Source organism: Cardiocondyla obscurior, linkage group LG04, assembly GCF_019399895.1.
Source record: "Cardiocondyla obscurior isolate alpha-2009 linkage group LG04, Cobs3.1, whole genome shotgun sequence".
Taxonomy (NCBI): domain Eukaryota; kingdom Metazoa; phylum Arthropoda; class Insecta; order Hymenoptera; family Formicidae; genus Cardiocondyla; species Cardiocondyla obscurior.
In genome coordinates, this window is record NC_091867.1 from 3,518,223 (window position 1) to 3,539,203 (window position 20,981).

The 20,981-nt window shown below is 35.6% G+C and overlaps 2 protein-coding genes and 1 long non-coding RNA gene across 4 annotated transcripts in view; 1 reads left to right on the plus strand and 2 right to left on the minus strand.

Annotated features, from left to right (window-relative positions):
• Nucleotides 1-15,065, plus strand: LOC139102304 (uncharacterized). The gene is made up of 5 exons (XR_011545675.1): nucleotides 1-246; nucleotides 873-961; nucleotides 1,161-1,209; nucleotides 14,491-14,609; nucleotides 14,806-15,065. It is a non-coding gene; the product is annotated as an uncharacterized lncRNA (long non-coding RNA).
• LOC139102285 (leucine-rich melanocyte differentiation-associated protein) lies at nucleotides 1,279-4,013 on the minus strand. Of its 2 annotated transcripts, none has more exons than XM_070656087.1 (4): nucleotides 3,872-4,013; nucleotides 2,696-2,950; nucleotides 2,324-2,584; nucleotides 1,279-2,249 (listed from the first exon to the last, which is right to left on the minus strand). In XM_070656087.1, the coding sequence occupies exons 2-4, from the start codon at nucleotides 2,887-2,889 to the stop codon at nucleotides 2,024-2,026; spliced, it is 681 nt and encodes a 226-aa protein (XP_070512188.1). In that variant the 5' UTR covers nucleotides 2,890-2,950; nucleotides 3,872-4,013; the 3' UTR covers nucleotides 1,279-2,023. The 2 variants fall into 2 exon arrangements, with proteins under 2 accessions (XP_070512188.1, XP_070512187.1); XM_070656086.1 differs by lacking the exon at nucleotides 3,872-4,013 and adding an exon at nucleotides 3,281-3,297.
• Scp2 (Sarcoplasmic calcium-binding protein 2) overlaps nucleotides 5,533-20,981 on the minus strand; it is a 26,175-nt gene continuing 10,726 nt past the window's right edge. Inside the window, exons 2-7 of the mRNA XM_070656104.1 lie at nucleotides 11,193-11,259; nucleotides 8,299-8,351; nucleotides 8,015-8,134; nucleotides 7,562-7,676; nucleotides 6,716-6,813; nucleotides 5,533-6,591 (exon numbers count right to left, since the gene is read on the minus strand). Of these exons, the coding sequence (XP_070512205.1) occupies nucleotides 6,484-6,591; nucleotides 6,716-6,813; nucleotides 7,562-7,676; nucleotides 8,015-8,134; nucleotides 8,299-8,351; nucleotides 11,193-11,250 (552 nt within the window). The 5' untranslated portion in view covers nucleotides 11,251-11,259 and the 3' untranslated portion in view covers nucleotides 5,533-6,483. The remainder of the gene's footprint in view (nucleotides 6,592-6,715; nucleotides 6,814-7,561; nucleotides 7,677-8,014; nucleotides 8,135-8,298; nucleotides 8,352-11,192; nucleotides 11,260-20,981) is intronic.

The following is a 20,981-nucleotide window of genomic DNA, read 5'->3' on the forward strand; positions in this document are numbered from 1 at the left end:
TGCGCAGACACCGCTCTACGCAGATACTGACGTCACAACCGGTAGAGAACTTCGTCGAACGTTCCCTCGTGCTGCGTATCTACTGACCTTCCCAGCCGTCGAACATTCCCTCGTGCTGCGTACCTACTGACCTTCCCAGCCGTCGAACGCGGGATTATTTTCTCCGTTATACGATGTCGCACATGTACGATCGAGTTCCCCGACGTGCCGTGGATGCTGTGGAGTGTGGCCTTCGTCCTGGAACAAGTACGTAGCTCGAGATTTAAGTTGCGGAGTGCAACAAGCGCCCACTTTCGTTCGTACTCTCTACGCAGTCGATGTGAAGTAACCTTGAAACATTTAGCAAAGGTACTTTCGGTGCTTGTCTACGAGTATATCTCTCATTTAGAGCTACGCGTTCGCCCGGATTATATCACTGACAATTAAATTCGAGTCGAAATAAAATACTGATCTTACTCGCGTAGTCGTGGTGCACGGTACGAAGCATGTAGAGCAACGCCATCTTCGAGTAATGATCAATCGAGCGCGCGAACTGAGCTACCGGTATGTTTTATTACCGACGTTACGGCATGTATTGTAACGTGACTACCGAAACCTCGTAGAAAAAATATTCACTTGAGATCGCGTTATTTCTGTGTCAACCGATTCTTCGAGCAGACTTCGCTGTATCCTGGACGTAATACTCGCGTTACTTCGCGCGACAAACTTCGCCGGTGTCGACCTGGATTATTTTGCGGTTGCGACTTCTTCGGTCGTCTATTCTTTGGTGCTAAAGGCGTCGGTCATTTGCTCCGCGAGTACTATGCGAAAGATTCTAATTATTAATTAGTCTTGGGATCGTAATTAATTAGTGCTTGTGTAAATTTCGCAAGTATCTAGTGCTGCTTAATGTGCAAGAAGACACTCTGAGAGGATGAGGAGGCCTCGGAAAGGCATCCTGCTTTGATGGAGCAACCCAAGGGTAAATTACTTATAAATTACTACACATATATAAATTACTTATAAAATTAATGCTTTTTCTTATTTATTGAGATGTCTTTATTATTTCAATAATTAAAAATAGAAAACTTGATACTTAGTAAAATAACAGAATTTTTTTTAACAATAGATATTATTTTAAATGTATTTTTTATTTAATTTTTATAATTTTTATGTTACAGCAGCATCACAACTATTTGGCAGTAAACTCCATCACTGCGCATCCAACTGGTAAGCTACAAATATTTTTATATAAATTTATATGTTATTATTGACCCGCAATTAAAACAATACAAGATATTTGTGGATAAAATAATTTTATTCTCATCAAATGTTGTACAAACAGTACAAAATTAATGCATATAAAATATAAAATCATACATATATGTGATACACATACACATGCAAGATAAGTTATATAAAGCGATCAATTATTAAATTGGAAATGTAGCAAAAAAAAATTAGATAAAAGGCTAGCTATCACATGGTGGACATGATCACTTTATAGGAATGTTGAGCACATTTCAAAATTAGAGTACTATATTTTTTATGTGACAGTAGCTTCATCATAACCTTTTTTAAGTATTTAATGATGAATTATTCAAAATCAGTCAAAGTCACAAACGCAATAAAATTAAATTTATATAAACAGTATCCCAAACCTACTACTTACGATCTGTTGTAATCTTAACATTTTGATATTAGAATTATTATCTCAAAATAATCTCAATCTATTATTAGTAGTAGATGATGTGATAAGTCTAGGAATTTATATAACATACATAGAATATAGTAAGAAATTGCTTACAAATGCATTGTTCATACATCCATTTAAGTTATTATTTATTCATGCAGCTGCATTTTTATGTAACTATTATAAAAAGTAAGTCATATTTTATTTTGAGTTTACAAAAATGCTATAAAACGTCCTCAAGTATTGCTTTGTAATTGACATTGTATGTTTACTGGGATACAAAGTATCAATCTCATTTCATGATTTTAAGAACATCATTGAAACCTTTCTCAAGCTAGAGTTTAATACTGTTCAGACAATAAAATTTGTTCTACTTAGTACTCTTTGTTTGTCAGATGATAATGGCTTGGAATAAACAGCTATCTTGTTATGTAGATCCTTAATGCATTCAGGCACTACAGCAAAGTCGTCAATCAATGATCGTCTAAATAATTTTTTGGCTTGTAGTAGTTGTTGCTCATTCACAATTCTATCATCCAAGTGCACTAAATGCGGAAACCATGATAACACGTACATCCTGTTTAACAAATTTGAAAATAATCATATAATATATTGTTTCTACATGAAAATAAAGAAAATGTCTCAACATACCTATATCGAAGATAATCATAAAAGTCCCCACCATTAAGATAGCTAGGTGCAGCCTCATTTCCCATAAGGGACAAATATTTAAGATTTGGTACGCTTCTATGGAGATTCTTGATGAAAGGATATAAATTTTTAATACAATTATGGTTCAACCAGAGAAGCTCGAGGTTTGGCATGTTTGGGAATGTAGTGATGTCATCTATCTTATTATGATCCAAGTTGACAGACCTCAAATTATCAAACTCGGATAAAAACTGCAAATTTCTAAAATGCCAAAGTACTTTATCATATTATCACAGAATATATTATCACAGTAATAATTATTTTTCTGCAAATTTTACTATATATTTCACTAATATCAGATAATGTATTTACCTACTAAACATGTTGTTGCTGATATCTAAATGTTGCACTGTCAAATTATAATCTTGCATGATGTTATATGGCATACTAAAGAGATCTTCATATGCAAGTGACAAAGAATCAGCTTGCACTTTAGTTGAATCACCCGAGGTTGATGATTGTCGAGAGTGTTTGTCAGCAAATACTAAAGCTCCCAGACAAGTCATGGCATACTCCTCTGTCTCTTTTGCTTCCACAGAACCGTCTACCTCATTGTTAGCACCCAACCTGTATAAATATATGCTCAATATGCATGATGCAATAGAACATAAAATTTTAAAACAAACAAACAAAAAAGAATTCACATATTAAATGTAGATATTACATATATATCACTAAGAAACCTGCTTTATATTTTGTTTCGACATTTCTTTGTTCTCGTTGGTTAAGATAATTAAATGTTATTTAATTATCGTAATCAAAGAAATAATAGCACATTCGTTATAATTGATAATTAATTGCACAAAAATATCTGTGACTGGGTGGGTAACACCGATAATGAAAGAAAGATAATAGATTCCACAAATGTAGGCGGCAAATAAAGAGCATCTTACTCACATCACTCTTATTTTAACGACACTTTACAATGAGCTTAACCCGATAGAAAGATGAAAATGTTTCACGTTTCTCACTTATCAGTAAAGGGGGGTCGATAATCACGCGAATGTATGTACGTTCATACGTTTAAGAAAAATCTTTGTCGCGTAAAAGAATTGTCATAATGAGCCGAGGCATAATTCATACTGGGAATCACTTCGACCAGGTGAAGTTATCGCCTACCAGACTAGATTGATAAGATATCAAAAACAGAGAGGGAGGTTTAGGGGCATCGCGAGAATACCCGTGACGTGAAGTCTTTGCGATTCGAGCGAGGATATTGGAGGTTATATAAGCACACGTGTTCACTATAAGATACGGCGATATATTTTTCGGCAATTGAGAACAAACAAAGAGGAGACGAGTAACAAAAGCTTACGCTTGCCGGCAGCGAGCCTCGTCGAAACAACACGCTAATTCGTCGCAGTAGTTAACAGTAGCGATCGAAAGTATTTAGACATTTTTTTTTTTTTTTTTTTTAAACGTCGTTGAACCAATCTCTACATTCCCACATCTCGTTTTCTTAAATAATTTATCACGCAGCGAACTCACTGTCACGCGCTCCTTAAATCGAACTGCCGTTCGAATATTCACTGAATTTTCCTACATTATCTTGTTTTTGTATCTTCCTACCACGAAGTGGATAAGAGACAAGGGACTCTCCTCTCCCACAGAGTTGATAAGAGACAAGGGACTCTCCTCTCCCACAATTCTATTTTACGCAGACGAGATGGAGCCACCACGAAAGGCTCACATGTCGCGCGTATCACGACGATAACGAATATGACGATTATGCATCACGTGTGTCAGAATTTAATTTTAGAGAGCATAGAAAGAGTTTCGAGTAATTATCGAGCAAGAAAGGCATATCATTATAATATTTATTTTTATATATTTATATGTTTGACCGCTGTTTTACATACAGAGACATACACTATGATATTTGTATATGCATTTCTTGTGTAGGAACAGTAATATTACATATATATATACTTATTACAAGTTAACACGACAAATTTCTTCGACAAAAAGAAATCACATACATTTTAAGCACAGTTTAAGACGTTTTAACTTTCTTTTTTTTTACGTGTAAATTATAATTTGCTTGAAAGTTAATCGCGCGCGTAATATAGAATTTTCAGATATGATTCATGAGATTACACAGATTAGAATAAATAACTAGAATAGAACGAAAATCACGAGCTTTAATTTAATGATGAACGTCACTGGTAAAAAAATTTATCCTAATTAGACGTGCGTAACATTTTAGTAAATTAGTAAATTGAAAATACACGTGTCACTGCCTTATCGTCGCATATAACGGTTAATCGAATTAGTCGGACGAACATGAAATGCATCATGCATTTTACATGTAATAATTTACAATAATATTACTAACAAATATACGCGCGTAGATTACTTTGCTAAAATTAAACGTGCTGCTTAATTCGTGTCGGAATATTTGCAATTGACAAACGTATGTTTCGTTACACTCGCATATTTCTTTCTATTTTATAGCCGCATTATCGTACGTTTTATTTAATGATTATTACGTGACTCACGACGGACGAAAATTCTGCGGTTATTATCGGTATGTTTACGTCTTCTACCAGGTACAGAAAATATTCTTATGATGATTTAACATTATTTACACACGGCGGAATTGAACAATTTGCTGTTTTGATATATATATGTGTTTATCTATCTACGGCGGCAGTGATCGAGAATTAAAGTGAATCTAGAGACTGCAATGTTCCTAGCGTTATACAACATAATTTCCGTTGCAAATTTTGTAACACAATCAGACAGTAATTGACGGTGGAACGTCAACATGACGTCAGTTAATCGCCAGTTGATCGAATGATTATCTATATAAAGTTCAATTTTTGTACAATGCCCGTAATTTAATTTACAATGTGATGTAATGGGTATCATTGCGTGCTGAATGCTGAATCGTTAATTAAAAAATCACGTTTATCCATTTGCTTTACATTTCTTTTTTTTAATCGTACAAGTCTGATAGTGTTTCTGTAGCAATAAAAATTTTCTCTTTGACAAAAAAGTACAAAATAGGTACAAAGGCAGTAACAGAATAAAAGACCGAAAGAACGAGATTTAAATAAAAAAAGCTTCAATCTGTACAAAAGTGTAGGAAAAAAATTGGCAAAAAATATCTACAGTAAAACGAGATAAAACAAATGTATATACCGTAGTGCTTAAAAAAAAAAAAAAATTATTATTGCAATAGGAGTGCATGTTTGCTCTTCCATTCCCGAAATATCTTTCTCAGGCTGAAAAAAAGTCTCGTTCTTTTTCCTTTCTTTCTCTGCTTGTTCTGTTTACGCGAAATATTAATTAATTTAGCAAATTATTCCAATAAATGTCATTCAATTTGACACGTTTAAAAATCAGACCGACCAGACAAGAAAAAGTTATTTTTGTAGATTTTCTAATTAATCGTAATAAACTAAACGGAAATACATTGCAAATATTTTGATCGCCGCCCGCCTTTCTTTTCGCGTATCGAAACAGCGTAATAACTTTTATAATTTGCAAGGGCATTTGCAAGGCATTTATTTACACTCTATGAAGCATAATTAGCGTTTCAGTGATGACGGATCGATATGCGCTGTAAAGATAGATATTTAATTCTAGCACGCATTTACTATGAAATATTTAGCATAGAAAGCTTTGCATCTTTATTTTAATGCGATTAAATTTTTCACAGTACCTTGGCCACGTCAAACATTAAAAATGCAAAACAAAACGGGAGACTTTTGTAACTTTGGATAAAAATATTTCGAAGCGCGACAAATTAAATCAGAAGATATAAATACCTATGCGTTAAAGCATACTGCTGTACGGCCAAAATTATTTTAATTTCGTAAATGGAATTTAAACGCATCGTAATTCTGTGTATAAGAGAGCGTTAATAAAGAGCGAAAGGCAATGCAAAGTTCTCTCGAATGATTAATTATAATTGTATTCGTTATCTTGATATAATTACACAGGAGACTAGTAAACGAAATAGAATTCTGACTATCAGATTACAGGATTGCATCTATCTCGTTAGTGAATCGTACATTTACATAAAATAATAATCTGTCGTAAAATATATATGTATATGCATACGCGCGCTTTCATTCTCATGAACTGTTGCGGAGTTAGAAAGAAGTCTTTCCGAATATAAAGTTTCCAGGTACACTCGGGTCGTCGGAGCAGAAATATTGCTTCCACAAATCGGCAAATTTCTCACGCGTCACCTCCTTACCCTGCGGAAAGAGTAAACAGTTTCGTGAGATGCAGCATCGCCGCTGTAACGTTGTCGCGTTCACCTCTTTTTCTTTCTTTTTTATCGTTATCTTTTTTTTTTTCTTCCCCTCGATTGATACTCACCACCCCCAATTTCTTAAACGCCTCACGTGCTTCGGCCTCTTCGATGCCGTGACTGCCGCACACCTTACTGAATTCAGTCTCGTCGATCGATCCATCACCTAATGACATAGACCGTACTTGAATTTGACGCTATCCGCGTTTCACATACTTAACTGTATATAAGGAACCGAACATAAGGAACTAAAAATAAATAATTAAGGGATTTTTTTTTTTTTATCGAAACGACCTATATTATTAGTGGAAGGGACGTAGTATTTATAATTTACAAACTCGTTAGCCCCTCGACCCTTGTTAAGCCCCGACCGAAACTATCGTTCATTTTTAATCTCGCAATTGATCCGTCAATTTGTCTGGCGCTTTAAAAATATATTGTACATTTGATCGAAGCAACAGATTGACAAAATGAAAAAGAGATTCATATTCTTCTGAAACATCTAAGATTAAATGCGCTTCAGGTACGGGTACTTTGACAACGGCGAAAAATTTTATCCCGCGCATCAAGGATATCAAAAGCGTATTAATTACGTATTTTACACTTGTATTACGGGTTTCCTCCGTTGCGTCACCGCCGCTCATTGAAAAGGTGAAGTGAAACGAGGTTTACGAAATGGAGCAGCCTAGGGAGAGCTGATGTACCGAGTTTACTGTAATTTGCGAAACTCCGTAAGGGGACAGAATTAATGATACATGTTTCTCTCAGTTACTCTCCGTTCGTAATTATGCTTACATTAGTATTTCTGGAATCTCCGCGCAAGTGCATAATAAATTACCGTCACGCGTGCACGTAACCGGTACAGGATATAAGCGTATTTACCGAAGAACGAGCGCGCGCTTTCGTAGACCTACCGGAAGAATCCTCGAGATCGAACATGAAGTTCATGTACGTTTGCTGCCATTCGAGTGCGTGAGCTGGATCTTTCGCGTACTCCTCCCACATCGAGTACCACTCATCCCGGCTGATCTGAAAGATACGCGATTGTTAACGTTCCACGCTCCGCACGAAATGTATTTTAAATTTTTATCGTAAATCCCAAAAGGTACGTAGCGAAATACTTCTTTACAAGTGAAATGCAAATGCATTATACAGACAAATAGCCGCGGGATTACTTATAAAACTGCGAACAGCAAAACATCTTAAAAATCGATAGACGTAGAAAGTGGAGCGGAGGTATGCTAAAAATTCAGAACGTTATTTCAGAGAATATAAAATATGAGAAAGAAATGAAGTCTTAAAGTCCGATAAACCACATGTAAGAATCATTATCGTTAAAATATTCAGGGATAATCTGAATATTATACCTGTCCGTCTTGATCGGCGTCGGCCCGTTGTTTCAAACCCTCCCAAACTTTATTTAAAGTGTCTTTGATATGTTGAGACGTAGCATCGTCCGGTTTCCAATGCCTCGAGTTGCAGATTCGCTATAATAAAAAGAAAAAAAAAAAAACAAACGTAAATGCGCGCATTAAAAACGCTACTAATTGATGAGCGTGATCAGGGCGAACGAGAAGGAAGTAATCAATTATATTTGAATCTTTCGGAAAACCTTTAGTGAAAGGGAATAAATTAAAAACGGCACGCTTACTTGCACGGCAAGATCGAAATCCTTCATGTCGATGGTGCCACTTTGATTAACGTCTGTAAATTAAATAACAAAATGCCATCATTATTATTTAATTCTTAACATGCTCATTTTAATTTATAATTTAATTGACAATTCAATTATCTGACGTTAGTTTCGTTCGCCGAATGCCTTTGCAAAGCTATTTATTATTTCGAATAAAATGCTACTCCAGCTGTCGCTAACATTCCCTAGATACATCGTACGTTTTCTCACTTAAAGGACAAGATGAACGATCATGCCACTCGATTTCGGTCCCGCTTGGCTACGATCGGATATCGTTAGTTTTCTGAAGATGACCCACTTCCATCGCGAGCTTATTCGTTTTCGCGCGGTTTCCGCCCGCGGCTTGTCGTTTATTAATTCCGTTTCATTGTTGAATGGGAGGCTACCCTCCGTTTCGCTCTTTCCTGACTCCCGTAGTTGGAATCCTGTTAAGCGTCGATTACGATTCAACGAGGTAGAATTTATTGTCTCCCTGGTATTCCGTCCGTCGAGCAGTTGACAAACCGAGGTCACGATGAAATAATTAATACCGACGTCCGGCCGTACAGCCCGGTGTCTTTAATGGTACAACTTGTTGCAAAAACTCTGAACTCGCGGACAGATTAAAAATCGATTAATCGGATTCCCGTATATAGGACCCACGCTCTGGCTGGTAACAGGGCAGAATATGCAATAAATAAAAAAACGCGCTCGCTTTTTTTAACGCGTGCAAACGTTCCGAAATACCTCGGTGTTATTAAAGACAAATTGTCGGCCAGTCGTGAAATACGATTACGAATCAGCGTTTTAATAATTATTAAAGGCGCGAACAAAATTTCTAGAATTAATTTAGATATCGTAACTCCGTGAATTTGAGGAACATTGTGGCAACGATACCTTTTCGCGGTTAGCTCACGGTAAAATAATCCGTCAGTCTCGCAGAAGCGTTCGCGGGATATGTTTAGCGACCAATCGGTGGCGATGAAAGAGGAGAGGAAAACGAGGGGTTAATGAGGGCTGCCAGGCGTATGCACGCCTGTGACCTCTATGATCCGCACTACGTGCGCTATGTCGCTCACGTACACGCATACGCGCGTTATTTGCACGTATGTGACGTGCATATACATAGAAACTCGTGGTGTCCCGCCCCCTACGTGATTCTGCTTTGTACGCGGCATTTTTACATTATGTGTCGTCATAAAAACACGTGCATACGCTGAAACGCATCCGCAAGCTCTTTCGTTCATTAAGCATGATAAGTAGAATGCATGAAGCTTGCGAATGGTCCAAGAAAGAAACAATGTAATTACCTGACACGTGCTGAAAGCGCGATAACTGCCAATTTTTTAATCAAAAAAAAGAAAAAAAGACGAAATTAATAAAGGTTTTATTAAACCTGATATCATATTTAATACCGACAAATTTTTAACGTAACCTCAAGTCCGGCGGTAGTGAAATGTTTCATTTTAATATGAAGCCTATATGTATAACTTTTCCGTCCTTTCCTCGCATCGTTTCCAGTTCAAAATCAAAGCGAACAAAATTCGCCGTTTTGGTTTGGCGGTCAAACATTTTTCTTTTTTTTCTTTTTTTTTACAATTTCACGGTGAAATAAATGGAAATTCTGTTTAATATTAAAGTGTAATTCCGCTCTGTTTTATTTAATGTCAAACGTAATTTTGCTTTATTATATCGGACACGAAAATCCTCAAAAGGGAGAGTAGCCTTAGGCCCTCTTAAAATGAAAACTCGCTACGTTAGAACCCCTCACATCCACGCACGCACATTCGAGGGAATTAGGACATGTGCACATATCGCATGTGGCGAAGCAACCCCTTAATCGGACTCGGCGGCGTCTATTGTTTATCTTCTTCGTAGTTCGTAAATAGGTGTATACACACCCTCCGTCATGCTCTTATCCGAACGGGCTGGCACATAGGTGCCACATAGAGGCTGCTCTCTCGCGCGCAGCCCCGATTCCGCTTTCATCCCCCTAAAAAGACTCATGGGAGAGGCCGGAAGAGTGCGACCTTCCACGAACGTACTCCGTATTTCATTCGTGTCGAAACGATACGGCCCGCGTGGCTTTTCGCAAAGAGCGCGAAAAAGGGAAGGCAAGTGAAATAGGGCCGTTAAAAGAGAGAATCAAGAGAATCCTCGGCAAAACGCGAACGGAGTTACGAAAAGGGGACGGCGGGGAAGGCCATCAAGGAGGAAGCGACACCTCGTTCGTTACGTTAGCGCTCGATGAGGATTTGTTTCGTCGAGATGTACGGAACGACGGGCGACGAGAGATTTTTACTCAACGAGCGCTGCGGGGGCGGTAAATGTTATCTCGAAATGCCGGGGAAACCGTTCCCTGTCGTTGTCGGCCGCGCGTTTGTCCGGTAACGTGGATTAAATCGAGCTGGGAAGAAAAACCATAGTGCCAAAAATATTTACGGGTCAAAATAAAGCTGATAAAGCTATTTTATACTATTAAATCATTTTCTGATTATTATTATTATATTAATTACGAAGAATATCGCGAAAAAGGAATGACTGAAGTCTCGTATAGATGAATGGCGGAACGTCAGGCTTGAAAAGTTAAAAATATCACCTGATACTATGCTGGAGACAGCTTTGTCGCCGTTATTATTTGCCTTCATTTAATATCCAGCTTTCACAACGATCGATAGGCTTCTAATTTTTTGTCATAATCACTGCAGAGGATATTTTTTTTTGTCTTTATCGAAATTAACTCGATAAAATAATGGAAAATTTATTTACACGACTATTCTTAATAACAGAATATTGCTGTTGAACAATACAAATTAATATACCTAGTTGAAATTAATATTGTGCATTTTAATTGTCTGCGATCGTATACTTACCGAAGAAAGCGTTGAAGACAAAGAGTAATTTTTTCTTGCGGAACTCCGATAACGGCATCTTTGGACCCTACGAAGTTAAGAAAAGAGAAAGGGGTTAGATGTGTGCGTAGTGTTAATATTCGTTCGCGATCGAGTGACGATCAGGGTCGATTGTCTCGAGCGACCAACCCTTCTTTTATCTCGAGAGTAAAAAGTAATCGGTGTCTTGCCTGCACGTGTATACCGTACCAGGCTGCTTTTCGTGAGATTATTATGAAAAAGCAATGACGATTTGACGTGATTTGCAATACTTTATATAAAAGTATAATAAAAGAAGGAATTTACTTTGTTTTATTACGCTTCAGATATGCTATTTTGATTAATTAATCTATTTTTGGTATACATTTTCCCATATGTCACATTAATTTTTTTTTTTATTACGTTTTGAAATATTGAAGAACGGTACAAATATGTTTTAGTAACATTCCTACCTGAATTGTTTTAATTTTTATAAATTTAACAATTAATTAATGAAAAAAAGTTATTCGTAATAATTCTCATAAATTCCCGTTTAACGAAAAACGCGTTGTAACGTTAGCCACATTTAATTGAATTGATTGAATAAAAATCTACTTTCGCGACGGACATTGTGAGAAACGATTAAGGTTTTAAAGAGCTTTCCTACACTCTCCTTTCTGTCCGAAACAACTGTAATGTTTTCCCAGTAGCGTCAGTCTTTATGTAATAATCTCTCGAGTTTAAAAGAATACGTATACCTCTCTTCCTCTTAGTAACGTAATTCCAACATCTATTAACTTTTCATCGTAGCTGTTTCACGATAAGACATTGGTAGTTTCAGTTATCTAATTAATCGTGATAAACACACGAGCGTGTCGGGATGTATAAGTAACGCGCGCCACTTTACACAGTTCCTCCTTTTTTTATTTTTGGATCTATCTATATAAAGACACTCGATAATTGTCGGCCGTGTCTCGATAAACGACCCCGATTTTCTTTTAAAGGAGATGCGTCCCTCTAATGAACTAATTGGATTTTCATAACACGCGCGTACAGAAACGATATGCTTTTCTTTTTATTAATATTATATGGCTACACGATATAATTTGATTACACGAAATAATTAATCACCACATTGTAATTTATTCAATTCATTAATTTGGAATAATTAGTTTGATGTATTTAACATTAATTTCCAAAAGTGCGCTATGTCCATCTAAATTGTTGCACGAATAACTAAATTAAGCGCTTGTGAATTATCAAAGGCAATCTTACTTAGCTTTCGACGCAACCAGACGAAATTTGCCTTTTGTTTTTAAGTATCTTTCTGAATAATTGAATCCTTAAAATCTCATTTAACCGTTAACGTTTTTTGTGCCGATATAAGAAACTTACGGGGGGAGAGAACAATTTAAACAGTTGCGATAATAATGCAATGTATTCCAGAAGTAATTTATGCAACTTAAATTTTTATTTTAAATATGAATATGAGCAGAAAATTAATAAAATAAACTACAACTACTATGAGACTTTCCTTTTAACAAAATATTTGTTTCAAAAAAATTACAGCGTGCACGAGCGACGGTATTTTTATTTTAATAATACTTAAATAATTATTAGAACGTCACCGCGAAATAATTATTTCTGCATTTTTTAATTCTGTCGATAATATTCGCATTAAAATCGATTTTGAAGTAAATTCGTGCCCATCATTTCCGACATATACATTTATCTACCTAATCGGGTCCTCGGTTAACGACGCTGACGTAGCAGAAGTAGCTCAAGCATCGATGCGTCGTGTATATTGTTTACGGGTTAATAGTTAATTCTAGTAGTTAATTAAATCAACAATTTTGTGCGCGAGCTCCACGCAACAATATACACCGGGCAACTGTGCGGACTGTGTGTTCATTATCGGATAATTAAAATTCGATAGGAAATTTACATGAGCGTTGGCATGCACATAAATACATAAACATACATATGTAGAATATAATTTAATTAAAAACAATATTCATTGATCGGTACTTTTTACTCTCCATTTTTAGTCGGATTTTTATTACTCGTTTTCAATGCAATTTATTGAACACAACGTTTTGACGACGTTGCATTATCTACATACTGTCTATGAATAATATCATAGCGGAAAAAAATCTTAGTGGCATTATCAAGCAGAGAGTCTGTTACATAAATCTATATAAAACCAGGACTTTGGTCAGACGTTTTTTTTTTTTTTTTTTTAGTTATTGTTTTTTTTAAATAATTAAGTTTAAGGAGAAAAATGTCAAGAAAGTTAAAGTTCCTACAAACCGTACTGCGTGAAAACTAACGATCACAGCCATGTATTTGCCATTTGTCTCGTATACTTTTTGAAACCGCAAAGAAGCACGTTTTTCTTAGAATAAAGATCTGTCGAATTGTGCTATTAATCTTTCCAGAAAATATCGCGTATACCAGCCGTATGTTACGAAATTCACCAGAAAGAGAGATCCGAATATATTGCAGAAATTTTTATATTTTCGATTTACATTTTCTCTCCATGTATGTAACGTACATATCGTATCCTAGATTCGTGCTTTTTTTCTCTTTTTTTTACGCCACGTTTACGGCACATTTTATTTGGCAAATTCAGATACTGAGACATCAGCTGTTAGATTTGAGAGAATATTTGCCTGTGAACGTCTGCGATTGATATTCCGCCTAGCTCGCGGGGATAATCGCAGAAGCAGATTACTTATTCGCGCGGTGTCGCGTGAAGCGCAATTTGCTCTATTTATGACTGCGCTGCTCGCTTTTCCTTCAACCTTCTGTTTGAGCTGTATAATGAGGAATCGTGCGCACCTCTTAAAACTTGTCGCGGAATGTTGACGCATTCGCTTGGCACTTTCAGCATGATAATGTTACAACAGACCTCACATCTACGCTGGAAAGTGATTATGACTTTTCCAGGTGTCGTCATCGCGTCTAATTGCAAGCAGCCCGGTAATACATAAAATGTAGAAACTCATACGTACTGAAAATAATATATTCAATAAACGACGATACTGCGGGCGGGAATTAACTTTCGTGATCAATAATTTTTACGTGGGTAATATTTATAAAGACAGTACTTCGTACTGAATAACTTATTACTTAGAAAACAGCAATTTCATTCGTCGTACATATTTTATCTACACATTATTATAGTATATCAATCATTTGATTTTATGTTATAAAATAATTTTTTCTTAGGGCAATTATCGCGGCGGGTAGGCCCAAGATCTCAGGATGGTTTCAAATCAAAATTCTTTTTCTGTTTCAGTGAAAGTCTAAAGAAAACGCACTTTCCCGATAATAATTATACGAAGACACCTCAGATGACATCCTGAGAGGAGGAGGAGGCCTCGGAAAGGCATCCTGCTTCAGCGGAACAACCCTGAGGTAAGCATCGATTTTATTAACACAAAATTAACCGTTTTCTGTTCTTTATTGGTATTATTTTCTCGGAATAATAAAAACTAGAATCAATAGAAAATTATATAATAAAAAATTAATTAGAGTCGCGTGGAGATTTTTTTCAAACATTAAAGATTATTTTGAACGCTGCTATAATATAAATTTTCTTTGTATGTTACAGATCTCCGCTGCTGCGCATCGAAAGATAGGACGCATGATTTTTTTATACTAACGCTAAGGGGGATCTACAATTATAATACCATATAAGATAAAATTCTATAAAAAAGGAACACCCACCGTACATAATAAAAAATTATAAAGTATAATAATAATTAAAAAAAAGTTTCGCGAACTTCGCGTATACGTTTAGCAATGAATCGTAGTTAGCATACATTTACTAACCAAATATAATTTGATGTGGTGTTGGATTTTCTCTGTGCAATACTCCGATGATATTATCTAAGCGAAACTTTTGTTTTGCTTAGATAATAATTCAAAGGAGACTTTCAGCAAATTTTCGCCGTCGATGAATAAACGTATCGTAACTGGTACGTCGGTCGTTTTCTCGCGAATATCGTTGAAGTAATCGCGCGTATTTTGCTATTCGAAATTTAAAATCGGGAGTGCCGTTTAATAATGTGTTCTGCATAAGATTTGAATTAATAAATGTTTCAATTAGCTGTCGGGATTGTAAATTCACCCGGTCGCGATTTTCGCGAGTGTCGTATCGCGGAAGGATGACCTAACATCCCAAACTGAGAGGAGGAGGAGGTCCGGGATGGGCATCATGCTTCGGCAGAGCAACGTTTCGGTGAGTGTCATTTTTTATTAATTTAAAACAAAATTTTTCGCTATTAGTTGAATAGCTTTATCGTTTCATTAATATTTAAAATAAACAGTTTAACAATTACTGGAGACAAAACATTTACATTTTAAAGAAGCTGAACTTATTAGAGATCTAATTCAGATAATACATTTCTTCATGTTTCAATTTTTTGTTGAAGAACTATATAATTAGAAGCACGTGAAATTTTTTTTTCAATTAGCAAAAATTATTTTAAATCTCTACAATTTATATGTTTTATTTGTTTGTTGCAGTTTCATCTTAACTGCATTGCTGAACTCTGCCGCTGCGCATCGAATTGGTGAGTGAATAGTATTTTTTTTATATTAGCTTTGTCGCGATATTAGCACTGTTGTACAAAGAATTGTACAAGACAAGATTTGTACAAATCGTACAATTCAATATTAATAAAAATATAATTTAAAATAAAAAAATGAAATCATTAAAATATTATTAATGCATAATTCGTGCGTAATACGTTTAATCTTTAATATTAATTATTAACATTATTACCGCGGTACCCCCAACTACTGTCGAAGAGAATGACATAGATTTCGCTAGATTTTGAAGTCTCTGTGTCACTGACGCTGTCTGTTAGTACTTCTGTAGCGTCAATTGCATTGCGAGATGCATGCGAATCATATTAATTTGCAACGAACGTTGCATATTTCTCTGAAGGTTGATCTTTTAGCGAAAAATACGCTAATTCGATCCTTTCAATGTTATCATTCGTATTATATTCGGTAAATGCGAAACGTATATGCCGTGTCAGCGGGAAAAATTATGGGTGAAAGCCGTATCTCGATTTCACTTCGCGTAGATTCATCTCGCGAATCTCGAGGAAGCAAATTCGCAAGATAAAGCGGAGCTATAACGAGATGTAAAGCCGCGCTTAAATTACAGCATCTTTTCAGAGATAGGAAACTAAAAAAAGTAACGTGATAAAAGTGTCATATGGTAAGAAGATAGGATGGATAACCCATGTAATACAGAAAACGTTTATAGCGCGAGAGTAAATTTTACTGTAAAATTACTTCTTAAACAGCGAAAAATCGACATCTCACAATGAGAACGTAAACTAAAAGGTTCTTTTTAATATATTTTAAATTACCGATAAAAGTGTTAATTATCCTTCAATCGGGAACAATTTAATTTTGGGTAAACGATGTAATACATTTACAGTTTTACAATAATGAGTAGAAGAGCTTAGTCTTTTGCGGCATTATATAATTCTTGAGAGAAACGTTTTGTTTTATAAATTGTTGAAAAAACGCAATTAATAGCACGTGAGAGAAACTAAAGATATTTACGCAACAATGACAATGCGCGAGTAGGTCTCCATTGAATCGGAGAGTCGCATCGCATAATGAATGGCCTACTTGTATCGCTGGCAGCTTTTAATGTTTAATTAAATCACGTTCTCTGCATCCCGCTACGTATATCACCCTTGTCATTCTCACATCACGATAACAAAATGCGTTTAGAGTTTTGCTCGTTGAAATCCGAGCGACGCGTATAAATATAATAAAACGCATGGAAAATTTCTTTGCGATTTCCATTTTATTTGGCAATAATAATTCTCCACCGCGTTAGCCCGATTAAATTAAATTAAACCCAACGGCTCCTCGAGACTTCTAATTTTAAGTTTAAACAGAGAAAAAGTGGCCCGCTGTGATATTACGCGCGAACTCTCCGAAATGTTACTACGCAGTCAATAACGATTAATGAAAATTCAATATTTGTAGTGAAGATCAAGCGAAAGCTGTAACGCCTCTAACTAAATATAAGCAAACGCGTGCTCCTTCGCATGGAAATATCCCGACCTTCTCCCTCGATATGTTACGCGCAACGTGCGTATCCAAATTAATTACCTTGTCTATCAATTATTTTACCACGCCGATGCTGTTTCAACATAACGTGGATGAAATGCCGGGCGCATTTTTCTGTCGAATAAATTGCGTCGAGCCCCTTGTGACGTTCGTTTCGTATTTTCGGCAGCGTGCTAACGTTTCGTATATGCGCGATTGCACGCGATTAATCAGAGAACTTTATCACGGAATTCGGTCACGAGCAGCGGTTTGTAAAATTTTTATACGCGTGTTAGACAATAAGGAAAAAGAAGAAAAAAAAAAAAATAAAAAGCGTCGCAGCCGAAACCCGTTAATCATGCTCGGTGTGCCGGAAATTGGTAGCAATTAGAAGCGGGACAGGATTTTATCGCGATATTACGAGAGATTTTCGAAAACCGATTGGGATTGAATCATTTTTATTAGTTGAACATGGAAACGAACGTTCCGATATTCATTACGTTCAATTAGTACGAAAACGCAAAACTTTACGTTAAAATTACTTCACATATCGGTTTGAGTTCTTAAATACTGACGGAGAAATTTCCAGGAATGAAGAGTACGTCGTTACTTTTTGTGGAAACGTAATTTAGAAATTAGGTCGGAGTTACATTGACAGTTCGCGAGTGCTAAATATCACAAATTCTCGTAATAACGAGCGCTTTTTGCCGAATGAAAGGAAATGCCAACAGAATTTCTGTTCCTTCCGTTATACTACCCGTTTTCAAAGATAACGAATTGTCGTTCCATATTGATTCCTTGCAAGCAGTTCCGCTGGAAAGGAAGCTCTTTATCATATTATTTAATTAAAGAAAAAGAAAGCTAGTGTGTATAAATTAAATCTTGCTTTTGATTGAAAAAATTATATGAATCCTTTCGTCTTATCATTTATTCAAATGCTCTGTTGACTCGCAAAGAAATAAAGATTTTTAATAAAAGAACTTAATGTTACGCGATACGTCTCACATTAAGTTACGCGTTTCGATATATTGTAACTCTTGTAAAACAATTCGCAAATAGGAAATACACAGCAATCCCGATTAAACATTGCACAAAGGAGAACCCAGTTGTGAAACTTCCCTCTTCGCGTTCCTAACTCCAGCAACTTTAGATTGAAATGCAATACTATCTAAAATATGAATCAACATACCACACGCTTTATCATTAACGTTGCTCTGGCGTTCTTTTACGTAACATTTTTTTTTTTTCAAATTGAGATTTCGTTGGAAATAGTTTTTATTATACAAAGTGCGTCAATGCCGCCGGATAATCTTTGAAACTTCATTTTCGCGTCACGTAAAAAAATATTTGTTCTCCAAGGACGTAGCGTAGGCCCCTGATTTTCTCATAAGAGTGATATTACGGAAGGATTCCCCTGAGATTCCGACGCGCCATATTCTGCGCTTGTTACGGGGATGTGGCTTGATTCCAAGAAAAGCGCCGTCATACGATGCAGGTATATTAACTTTTAGAGAGATATAGATGCGCCCTTTTTTTTTTAAATCTCGTATAATAATTATACGTAATATAAAACGAGCGGTAAAAATAAAACGCGTCGGAAGCGCATCATACGTTTAAACGCCTTAAGAACTTTCGCGATAGCGATGAAGGCAGTTGCACTGACAGGAGCACGAAGCTCTTGTAAAGCTCGCTGTTATAACTTCCGGCCGTTGGGAGTAACAATGCTGTGTTGAGAATCAAGTTTCAGAAACATACATCAGCAATAACAATGCAATAGCGCGGCATGCAAATAAAAGTATCTTACTCAACGGATCAAATGGTCGAGAAAAAATATTTTTTTACTCACATAAATATAGAAAGGAATTGGCACGAACAAATGCGCAAATGATAAAATAAAATCACGAACGTCGCATATAAAACATCTCGTTGCAATAAAGCTTTATAATTTTTTGTACAATTTTTGAAAAAAAAAAAATTTAATAAATAAAATAAAATTACATAGAAACTACTGAATAGATCGTAAATCACGTGCAAGAGTTACGCACCAAGGGTCAAACATTTTTATTTTGCGAAAAAATATAAAATTTTATTAAAGACGTTACGGTCTCGTTGTGAGGTCAATTGGTCTTAAATGAAGCAACATTGCGTAGCAAGCGTTGACGAATCATCTTCTAGTCGCATAAACGAAGCCGGAAGTTTCATTTGAATCTGGCCGCATTTATTAGCTCTTTCGCAACTATTGAATGAGACATACCATGTGATATACCATACGCGCAAATACCATGTATTTGCAATTTATCAAATTACGTATTGTACATTGCGCTCAGTATTTATCTTAACTCTCTCATTAAATTGGAAATTCTATAAAGTACTAAATTAGCCAGAATTAACCAAATTGAAGACTTAATTAAGTCAGTTTTAATTTTCATATATTTACATTTTTTGTTCCCTTAAAAGATATTTCAATATAACCATTAATATAGTCAGATATTGATTAAATCTTTTTTTTTTTAGCTTCTTAGATAATACTATTTTTTATTCTTATTTTCTTTCTTTCTTCTTATCCTATTATTACGCCTTGACAAACAAAGATTGAAGTAAAAGACTGAGGTAGGAGAAAGAGAAATATGTACTTACAAAAAGTTTGAGTAGATGGATATTAATTTCGCGGCTGCTCTTAAAAACTTTGTTCCCTTGATTTTTATATTTTGTTAGATTTTCAAATATTTTAATTCGTCGAAATCGTAAGTAACCGTGATTCACACAAACGCAAAAATACATCTGTTGATAATTCGACCGAAAAGAGCCGAGTACCTTTATGCAAATTTGATTTCATCGTGATTCTATCCAATCTTAAATTAGTTCTTAGTTATTTTTTTTTTAAGAATTAAGTTAATAATTCGTCTCGATATAATTTGCCGCGCAGACATACCATAATTAAATTGTGGCGTTATAAAATATGTAGCTCCGTCCTTGCGAGACAGAAAAGGGATGTCTGTGCGGCAAATATTACAGTACGTTCGGGTGGGATTTTAAAATGGAGATTTAGCTCGTTCACTTGCGGCATAGAAAAAATTAACTCCCCCTTTAAACCGGTGAAGTGAGATATCGCGTACGAAGTCGAGTGCCAACCACATCTTATTTAATTATTTCGCTCGATTACTTCGCTCCGCTTAAGGAAACACTCGATACACTTCCAATCTACTCACGGTAATCAAACTCCTAGCAAACTTTGAGAAAACTGAGAATTAAATTTGCGTTGTGACTTAGCAATTAAAATAATTTATCTTGTTTTTGTACAGTTAATATTTAGAGGATTCTATATATGTATATATACATATATACAGATTTATTTTGCATTTTAGTTTTTAAACTCGATTTAATCTCCAGTTTTATTTAAAATTATATTACGTGTATGCAGCTACCACCGTTCATACGTACACACATAAATTTCGAAATGAGATCAATTTAAAGTTAACATTACTCCGCGGTATATGTATATGTATTTTTTTTTTTATTTAACTTTGCTGAGATGGTCGCGATAATCGCTTATTTTAGTGCTTATAGAGATACGCTCATAGTGCTTATAGGTACGATACGAGAAAACTTTTAAAGCATTCGCGCGCACCGAGCTCACTGGCTTAAACTCTCGTTTTAAAATGAGCTTTGGACAAAAGAGTCAATAAAAGCATGCTTTCCAGCAAA

What these genes read in the sequence shown, in the direction of transcription:
- LOC139102285 (XM_070656086.1), bottom strand. An exon ending in AGCAACAACATGTTTAGTAG is followed by an intron (nt 2,585 to 2,695) that starts GTAAATACATTA and finishes TTGGCATTTTAG; the next exon opens with AAATTTGCAGTTTTTATCCG. An exon ending in TATGATTATCTTCGATATAG is followed by an intron (nt 2,250 to 2,323) that starts GTATGTTGAGAC and finishes TTTGTTAAACAG; the next exon opens with GATGTACGTGTTATCATGGT.